The 10000-nt window shown below is 53.5% G+C and overlaps 1 protein-coding gene across 1 annotated transcript in view; it reads left to right on the top strand.

Annotated features, from left to right (window-relative positions):
- The window catches only part of LOC116040391 (anion exchange protein 2-like), a 42399-nt gene that overhangs the window by 26177 nt on the left and 6222 nt on the right, over positions 1 to 10000 (top strand). The window contains exons 6-8 of the mRNA XM_036005183.1: positions 2643 to 2823; positions 3194 to 3329; positions 4488 to 4635. Of these exons, the coding sequence (XP_035861076.1) occupies positions 2643 to 2823; positions 3194 to 3329; positions 4488 to 4635 (465 nt within the window). The remainder of the gene's footprint in view (positions 1 to 2642; positions 2824 to 3193; positions 3330 to 4487; positions 4636 to 10000) is intronic.

Here is a 10000-nt window from a genome sequence, read left to right as displayed (position 1 = left end):
GCTTGTGAAGCTATTTCTCTGTCTGCATGTGATTAAGGCCCTGTTTTGGGGCGTTTTTGGGGCTTAAAAATGCAAAAAAAGTGAAACCACCCTCCAGAGTGGAAATGTTAAAAACACTCCACCGTCACGTTCCTGTTCCTATAAGGGGAAAAAAAAAAGTGTGTGTGTGTGTCTGTGTGCCATGTGTGTGTACCGTGCATGTGAGTGTGTTTCTGTGTGTGTGTGTGTGTGTGTGTGTGTGTGTGTGTGTGAAAAATCCGGGAGCAGCCAGACCCACGTGACGCGTTCGTCCAATCAGCTGCTGGTTTTCATTTTTGGGTGACAGTAGAGATCAGCGCCGCCTGCTGTTATGGAGACGAATTACGTCTGGTCTCTTCGGTGTGTTCTGAGGAACTTTTTGGACCAACTCGGGGAGACTGATCAGTCACACTGGCTTTATTGCCGACGGCCGGCCGTCTGGTTGGTGGGTCTGGTTGGTGTGTCTGGTTGGTTGGTGGGTCTGGTTGGTGTGTCTGGTTGGTGTGTCTGGTTGGTGGGTCTGGTTGGTGGGTCTGGTTGGTGTGTCTGGTTGGTGTGTCTGGTTGGTGGGTCTGGTTGGTGTGTCTGGTTGGTGGGTCTGGTTAGTGTGTCTGGTTGGTGGGTCTGGTTGGTGTGTCTGGTTGGTTGGTGGGTCTGGTTGGTGTGTCTGGTTGGTGGTCTGGTTGGTGGGTCTGGTTGGTGTGTCTGGTTGGTATGTCTGGTTGGTTGGTGGGTCTGGTTGGTGTGTCTGGTTGTTTGGTGTGTCTGGTTGGTGTGTCTGGTTGGTTGGTGGGTCTGGTTGGTGGGTCTGGTTGGTGTGTCTGGTTGGTTGGTGTGTCTGGTTGGTTGGTGGGTCTGGTTGGTTGGTGGGTCTGGTTGGTGGGTCTGGTTGGTTGGTGTGTCTGGTTGGTTGGTGGGTCTGGTTGGTTGGTGGGTCTGGTTGGTGGGTCTGGTTGGTTGGTGGGTCTGGTTGGTGGGTCTGGTTGGTGGGTCTGGTTGGTTGGTAGGTCTGGTTGGTGGGTCTGGTTGGTGGTCTGGTTGGTGTGGTCTGGTTGGTGTGTCTGGTTGGTGGTCTGGTTGGTGGTCTGGTTGGTGGGTCTGGTTGGTGGTCTGGTTGGTGGGTCTGGTTGGTGGGTCTGGTTGGTGGGTCTGGTTGGTGTGTCTGGTTGGTGGGTCTGGTTGGTTGGTTGGTCTGGTTGGTGTGTCTGGTTGGTTGTGGGTCTGGTTGGTGGTGGGTCTGGTTGGTGGGTCTGGATGGTGGGTCTGGTTGGTGGGTCTGGTTGGTGGTCTGGTTGGTGGGTCTGGTTGGTGGTCTGGTTGGTGGGTCTGGTTGGTGGTCTGGTTGGTGTGTCTGGTTAGTGTGTCTGGTTGGTGTGTCTGGTTGGTGTGTCTGATTGGTGGGTCTGGTTGGTTGGTGGGTCTGGTTGGTGGGTCTGGTTGATTGGTGGGTCTGGTTGGTGGGTCTGGTTGGTGGGTCTGGTTGGTTGGTAGGTCTGGTTGGTGTGTCTGGTTGGTGTGTCTGGATGGTGTGTCTGGTTGGTGGGTCTGGTTGGTCTGTCTGGTTGGTGTGTCTGGTTGGTGTGTCTGGTTGGTGGTCTGGTTGGTGGGTCTGGTTGGTGGTCTAGTTGGTGGGTCTGGTTGGTGGTCAGGTTGGTGTGTCTGGTTGGTGTGTCTGGTTGGTGTGTCTGATTGGTGGGTCTGGTTGGTGGGTCTGGTTGGTTGGTGGGTCTGGTTGGTGGGTCTGGTTGGTGGGTCTGGTTGGTGGGTCTGGTTGGTTGGTTGGTCTGGTTGGTGTGTCTGGTTGGTGTGTCTGGATGGTGTGTCTGGTTGGTGGGTCTGGTTGGTGTGTCTGGTTGGTGTGTCTGGTTGGTGGTCTGGTTGGTGGGTCTGGTTGGTGGTCTGGTTGGTGGGTCTGGTTGGTGGTCTGGTTGGTGTGTCTGGTTAGTGTGTCTGGTTGGTGTGTCTGGTTGGTGTGTCTGATTGGTGGGTCTGGTTGGTTGGTGGGTCTGGTTGGTGGGTCTGGTTGAGGTTGGTGGTGGGTTGTGGTGGGTCTGGTTGGTGTGTCTGGTTGGTGGTCGTTGGTGTGTGTCTGGTTGGTGGGTCTGGTTGGTGGTCGGTTGGTGTGTCTGGTTGGTGGGTCTGGTTGGTGTGTCTGGTTGGTGGTCTGGTGGTGGGTCTGGTTGGTGGGTCGGTTGGGTTGGTGGGTCTGGTTGGTGTGGGTCTGGTTGGTGTGTTGGTGGGTCTGGTTGGTGTGGGTCTGGTGTGTGGTTGTTGGTCGGTGTGGTGTGGTTGGTGGGTCTGGTGTGGTGTGGTCTGGTTGGTGGGTCTGGTTTGGTGTGTCTGGTTGGGTGGGTCTGGTTGATTGGTGGGTCTGGTTGGTGGTGGGTCTGGTGGTGGTGGTTGGTGGTCGGGGTGTGTGTCTGGTTGGTGTGTCTGGTTGGTGTGGTCTGGTTGGTGGTCTGGTTGGTCGTGTCTGGTTGGTGGTGTCTGGTTGGTGGTCTGGTTGGTGTGTCTGGTCTGGTTGTCTGGTTGGTGTCGTGGCTGTTGGTGTGTCTGGTTGGTGTGTCTGGTTGGTGGGTCTGGTTGGTGTGTAACGGCCTTTAAAAGCTATTTCCTGCCTGCAGGTGTTTGTGGAGCTGAACGAGCTGGTGATCGACCGGAACCAGGAGCTGCAGTGGAGAGAGACGGCTCGATGGATCAAGTTTGAGGAGGAGGTGGAGGAAGAGACGGAGCGCTGGGGAAAACCTCACGTCGCCTCGCTGTCTTTCCGCTCGCTGCTGGAACTCCGAAAAACCATCTCGCACGGTGAGCACGGGGCTCTCTGCTGCCCCCGGTGGAGACACACTGACACTGCATGTTTACATCACGCAAACTGGAATCTTTTAGTTTGAAAGGTTAAAGTTTTGAAAATCGACTTTTCTTTGCAAAATATTTTGACTTTGTTTCTCAAAATATTTCCACTTTATTCCCCAAAATATTCAGACTTTTTTCTCAAAACATTTTGACTTGTTTTCCCAAATATTTAGACTTTTTTTCTCAAACTATTCCGACATTATTCCCCAAAATATTCCGACTTTTTTTCTTAAAATATTTTGATTTTATTTCTCAAAATATTTCGACTTTTTTCTCAAAACATTTTGACTTGTTTTCCCAAAATATCTGGACTTTGTTTCAGGTGCGGTGCTGCTGGACCTGAAGCAGAAGACGCTGCCCGGGATCGCCCAGCAGGTGGTGGAGCAGATGGTGATCTCAGATCAGATCACAGCTGAAGACCGAAACAACGTCTTCAGAGCTCTGCTGCTCAGACACAGGTTCAGAAACAGCAATAACTTATACATCCACCTGTCTGTCTGTCTCTCTGTCTGTCTGTCTGTCTGTCTGTCTGTCTGTCTCTCTCTCTCTCTGTCTGTCTATCTGTCTGTCTCTCTCTGTCTGTCTGTCTGTCTGTCTGTCTGTCTGTCTCTCTCTCTCTGTCTGTCTATCTGTCTGTCTCTCTCTGTCTGTCTGTCTGAAGGTCTGTCTGTCTGTTTGTCAGTCTGTCTGTCTGTTTGTCTGTCTGCTGTCTGCCTGTCTGTCTGTCTGTCCTGTCTGTCTGTCTGTCTGTTGTCTCTCTCCTCTCTCTCTGTCTGTCTATCTGTCTGTCCTCTCTCTGTCTGTCTGTCTGAAGGTCTGTCTGTCTGTTTGTCATCTGTCGTCTGCTCTCTCTCTCTCTGTCTGTCTGTCTGTCTGTCGTCTGTCTGTCGTCTGTCTGTCTGTCTCTCTCTCTGTCTGTCTGTTTGTCTGCCTGTCTGCCTGTCTGTCTGTCTGTCTGTCTGTCTGTCTGTCTGTCTGTCTGTCTCTCTCGCTCTCTCGCTCTCTGTCTGTCTATCTGTCTGTCTCTCTCTGTCTGTCTGTCTGAAGGTCTGTCTGTCTGTTTGTCTGTCTGTCTGTCTCTCTCTCTCTCTCTGTCTGTCTATCTGTCTGTCTCTCTCTGTCTGTCTGTCTGAAGGTCTGTCTGTCTGTTTGTCAGTCTGTCTGTCTGTTTGTCTTTCTCTCTGTCTGTCTGTCTGTCTGTCTGTCTGTCTGTCTGTCTGTCTATCTGTCTCTCTCTCTGTCTGTCTGTTTGTCTGCCTGTCTGCCTGTCTGTCTGTCTGTCTGTCTGTCTGTCTGTCTGTCTGTCTCTCTCGCTCTCTGTCTGTTTGTCTGTCTGTCTGTCTGTCTGCCTGTCTGCCTGTCTGCCTGCCTGTCTGCCTGTCTGCCTGTCTGTCTGTCTGTCTGTCTGTCTGCCTGTCTGTCTGCCTGTCTGTCTGTCTGTCTGTCTGTCTGTCTGTCTGTCTGTCTGCCTGCCTGCCTGTCTGTCTGCCTGTCTGTCTCTCTGTCTGTCTGTCTGCCTGTCTGTCTGTCTCTCTGTCTCTCTGTCTGTCTGTCTGTCTGTCTGTCTGTCTGTCTGCCTGTCTGTCTGCCCCTTATTGATATATTTGTGTCTTCAGTCACCCCAGTGATGAGAAAGATCACAGCTGGTTCAGTAAGAACATCTCTGCAGCCAACATCGCCTCCCTGATGGACAGACACAGCGGCCAATCAGAGCCCTCCGTCACTCTACCCAATCACAGAGAGGCTGACGGAGAGAACAACCAGGTAAAACAAACCCAGTTGAAGACTCACACTTTGAAAATAAACTAAATATTCAGTGGAGCGAATCAAACACCTGACATCTCCAAGTGCTCTCTCATTGGGTCCCTGAATCGTACCTTTGCATCGCTTTAAGATAGCGTAACAGCCCTGAAAGTTGGATTATTTTCATACATTTTCAACTGCTAACTACTCATTCATACATTCACCGAGAAACTCCATTCAAACTTTAAAACGTTCCCCATCTTTCATACATTCAGCGTTGGTATTCAACTTTCAAATCACATTAGTACTTTTTAAAATATTCAGTCTTCTTTGAGGCTTAGAAAGAATGCCTTTTTGCCATTTTTACATTGGTGTGTGTGGGATGGATGCTCAGACTCCGAGGGCAGGGCCCAAAATTCTCTTTACCTTGCAATACCATCCACAGTTTTTACTCTTCATACATTACTTTTACGTCAAAATGTAGGAAACCTTGTGCCCTTTCTAACAATGTACTCAGGGAGGCAATTACAGTCAAGGTTCAAAATTAGCACCATTTACCAGCCAAATGCTGGTAAAATATGCAAGTGGCTGGTAGATTTGCTTCACTCACCAGCCAAAACAACAATGGTAATCTATTAAAGTGGCTGGTCAAACTTGAACATTCACTAGCCATTTGGCTGGTGGACGAAAAATTTAATTTTGAACCCTGGTTACAGTATGTAGCGTGGCACAGCAGGGCGTAGCTGGACGTAGCAGGGCACAGCACGGTTCAGCAGGACGCAGCAGGGCACCGCAGAGCGTAGCAGGGTGTAGCAGGACGCAGCAGGGCACCGCAGGGCGTAGCAGGGTGTAGCAGGATGCAGCAGGGCACTGCAGGGCATCGCAGGGTGTAGCAGGACGCAGCAGGGCACTGCAGGGCACCGCAGAGCGTAGCAGGGTGTAGCAGGATGCAGCAGGGCACTGCAGGGCACCGCAGGGTGTAGCAGGACGCAGCAGGGCACTGCAGGGCACCGCAGAGCATAGCAGGGTGTAGCAGGACGTCAGCAGGGCACTGCATGGCACCGCAGAGCGTAGCAGGTGTAGCAGGATGCAGCAGGCACGCAGGGCACCGCAGAGCGTAGCAGGGTGTAGCAGGATGCAGCAGGGCACTGCAGGCGTACGCAGGGTGTAGCAGGATGTCAGCAGGGCACGCGCATGCGTAGCAGGGTGTAGCAGGATGCGCAGGCCCGCAGGGCTAGCAGGGTGTAGCAGACGCAGCATGGCACTGCAGGCACCGCAGGTGTAGCAGGTGTAGCAGGTGCAGCAGGACCAGCAGGGCACGTGCAGGGTGTACAGGACGCAGCAGGCACTTGCAGTGCACGCAGGTGTAGCAGGGTGTAGCAGACTGCAGCAGGCACTGCAGGTGTGCAGACGCAGCAGGCACGCGAGCGTAGCAGGGTGTAGCAGGATGCAGCAGGGCACCGCAGAGCGTCGCAGGTGTAGCAGACGCAGCATGGCCCGCAGGCACTGTGCAGAGCGTAGCAGGTTGGTAGCAGGAGTGCAGCATTGACTACTGCGACAGCTGTGCAACCATGATCTTGGTTGCCATCCTGAGCTCCAAAGAAATATGCTGCAACATTTCAGATGAGTTTATATTTGTTTTACTTTAGTGTAATAATTGGTTTACCTAAGAGGTTTAATAATTTGGTTAAGGACGCTTTCACACCTATAGTTCACCAGACTGGACAGACACCAGATTCAGGGGTGACGTTGCAGCATTGTTGCATTTATTTATTTGGTTGGGATTGCGTTCACACTGCACTTTGTCAAAGGCACCAAACACTGTGTCTCCACTGGGTCTCCCAAGGCAAAGTGGTCTCAGGTGAGGGGCCAGACAAAGAATGGTTCAAAAACCCTATGAGTGACCGAGGAAGAGATGGAGTGACCCTGCCCGGAGGAAGCCCGGGGCCCCCGTCTGGAGCCAGGCCCAGATGGAGGGCTCGTCAGCGAGCGTCTGGTGGCCGGGTTTGCCACGGAGCCCGGCCGGGCACAGCCCGAAAAAGCTACGTGGCATCCATCTCTCCATCCCATGGGCCCACCACCTGTGGGAGGAACCACTGGGGTCGGGTGCGCTGCCACATGGGTGGCAGTGAAGGTCAGGGGCCTCGACGGACCAGACCCGGGCAGCAGACGCTGGCTCTGGGGACGTGGAATGTCACCTCTCTGTGGGGGAAGGAGCCGGAACTGGTGCGGGAGGTGGAGCGCTACCAGTTAGATCTGGTGGGGCTTACCTCTACGCACAGTCTCGGTTCTGGAACCATACTCCTGGATAGGGGTTGGACTCTTTTCTTCTCCGGAGTTGCCCAGGGTGTGAGGCGCCGGGCGGGTGTGGGGATACTCACAAGCCCCCGGCTGAGCGCCGCTACGTTGGAGTTTACCCCGGTGGACGAGAGGGTCGCCTCCCTACGCCTGCGGGTTGTGGGGGGGGAAAACTCTGACTGTTGTTTGTGCATATGCACCAAACAAGAGTTCGGAGTATTCGGCCTTCTTGGAGACCTTGAGTGGAGTCCTATATGGGGCTCCAGTGGGGGACTCCATAGTTCTGCTGGGGGACTTCAACGCGCACGTGGGCAATGATGGAGACACATGGAGAGGCGTGATTGGGAGGAACGGCCTCCCTGATCTAAACCAGAGTGGTTGTTTGTTGTTGGACTTCTGTGCTAGTCATGGATTGTCTATAACGAACACCATGTTCGAACATAGGGATGCTCATAAGTGTACTTGGTACCAGAGCACCCTCGGCCAAAGGTCAATGATCGATTTTATAATCGTTTCATCTGATCTGAGGCCGTATGTTTTGGACACTCGGGTGAAGAGAGGGGCAGAGCTGTCAACCGATCACCATCTGGTGGTGAGTTGGGTCAGGGGGTGGGGGAAGATTCTGGACAGACCTGGTAAGCCCAAACGGGTAGTGCGGGTAAATTGGGAACGTCTGGAGGAGGCCCCTGTCCGACAGACTTTCAACTCACACCTCCGGTGGAGCTTTTCATGCATCCCTGTGGAGGCTGGGGGCATTGAACCCGAGTGGACAATGTTCACAGTTTCCATTGCTGAAGCTGCGGCGAGGAGCTGTGGTCTTAGGGTCTTAGGTGCCTCAAGGGGCGGTAACCCACGAACACCGTGGTGGACACCGGTGGTCAGGGAAGCCGTCCGACTGAAGAAGGAGTCTTTCCGGGATATGTTATCCCAGAGGACTCCGGAGGCAGTGGCAAGGTACCGAAGGGCCCGAAGGGCTGCAGCCTCTGCCGTGAAAGAGGCAAAGCAGCGGGTGTGGGAGAAGTTCGGAGAAGACATGGAGAAGGACTTTCGGTCGGCACCAAGGTGCTTCTGGAAAACCGTTCGCCACCTCAGGAGGGGGAAGCGGGGAACCATCCAAGCTGTGTACAGTAAGGATGGGACGCTGTTGACCTCAACTGAGGAGGTAATAGGGTGGTGGAAGGAGCACTTTGAGGAACTCCTAAATCCGACTAATACGCCCTCTATGGTAGAGGCAGAGCTGGAGGATGATGGGGGATTGTCGTCAATTTCCCTGGTGGAAGTTGCTGAGGTAGTTAAACAACTCCACAGTGGCAAAGCCCCAGGGATTGATGAGATCCGTCCAGAAATGCTTAAAGCTCTGGGTGTGGAGGGGTTGTCTTGGTTGACACGCCTCTTCAACATTGCGTGGAAGTCTGGGACGGTGCCTAAGGAGTGGCAGACCGGGGTGGTGGTTCCCCTTTTCAAAAAGGGGGACCAGAGGGTGTGTGCCAATTATAGGGGTATCACACTTCTCAGCCTCCCTGGTAAAGTCTTCTCCAAGGTGCTGGAAAGGAGGGTTCGGTCGATAGTCGAACCTCAGGTTGAAGAGGAACAATGCGGATTCCGTCCTGGTCGTGGAACAACGGACCAGATCTTTACTCTCGCAAGGATCCTGGAGGGAGCCTGGGAGTACGCCAAACCGGTCTACATGTGCTTTGTGGATCTGGAGAAGGCCTATGACCGGGTCCCCCGGGAGATACTGTGGGAGGTGCTGCGGGAGTATGGGGTGAGGGGGTCCCTTCTCAGGGCCATCCAATCTCTGTACAACCAAAGCGAGAGCTGTGTCCGGGTTCTCGGCAGTAAGTCGGACTCGTTTCAGGTGAGAGTTGGCCTCCGCCAGGGCTGCGCTTTGTCACCAATCCTGTTTGTAGTATTTATGGACAGGATATCGAGGCGTAGTCGGGGTGGAGAGGGGTTGCAGTTCGGTGGGCTGGGGATCTCATCGCTGCTCTTTGCAGATGATGTGGTCCTGATGGCATCATCGGTCTGTGACCTTCAGCACTCACTGGATCGGTTCGCAGCCGAGTGTGAAGCGGCTGGGATGAGGATCAGCACCTCTAAATTGGAGGCCATGGTTCTCAGCAGGAAACCGATGGAGTGCCTTCTCCAGGTAGGGAATGAGTCCTTACCCCAAGTGAAGGAGTTCAAGTACCTTGGAGTCTTGTTCGCGAGTGAGGGAACAATGGAGCGGGAGATTGGTCGGAGAATCGACGCAGCGGGTGCGGTATTACATTCAATTTATCGCACCGTTGTGACGAAAAGAGAGCTGAGCCAGAAGGCAAAGCTCTCAATCTACCGGTCAGTTTTCGTTCCTACCCTCACCTATGGTCATGAAGGTTGGGTCATGACCGAAAGAACGAGATCCAGGGTACAAGCGGCCGAAATGGGTTTCCTCAGGAGGGTGGCTGGTGTCTCCCTTAGAGATAGGGTGAGAAGCTCAGTCATCCGTGAGGAGCTCGGAGTAGAGCCTCTGCTCCTTTGCGTCGAAAGGAGTCAGTTGAGGTGGTTCGGGCATCTGGTAAGGATGCCCCCTGGGCGCCTCCCTAGGGAGGTGTTCCAGGCACGTCCAGCTGGGAGGAGGCCTCGGGGAAGACCCAGGACTAGGTGGAGGGATTATATCTCCAACCTGGCCTGGGAACGCCTCGGGATCCCCCAGTCGGAGCTGGTTAATGTGGCTCGGGAAAGGGAAGTTTGGGGTCCCCTGCTGGAGCTGCTACCCCCGCGACCCGAGACCGGATAAGCGGACGAAGATGGATGGATGGACCAAACACTGTTAACAAATGTCACATGGTGGAAATGGTCACTTGTTATTGGACAGAATATCTGAGTGAAACCTGCCGACACTTCTGGTCTCAGAGATAATGGAGCAACACCACATTTATAACGTCTTGGGTTTCCTGGTTTTGCTTCAGTGTTGATGATGTCACCCAGACTGATGATGTCACACAGACATGATGTGTGCTCAGAACAAATTATGGATCTGAAAGTTATCATCCCTTAAATCATATATAAATTGTGAGCAAGGTTGAAGCTGCAGGCTAGTAACTGT

The sequence above is a fragment of the Sander lucioperca genome, chromosome 9, assembly GCF_008315115.2.
Source record: "Sander lucioperca isolate FBNREF2018 chromosome 9, SLUC_FBN_1.2, whole genome shotgun sequence".
In the NCBI taxonomy this organism is placed as follows: Eukaryota; Metazoa; Chordata; class Actinopteri; order Perciformes; family Percidae; genus Sander; species Sander lucioperca.
The sequence above is the reverse complement of the archived record's forward strand: the minus strand, read 5'-3'. Positions and strand labels throughout refer to the sequence as shown.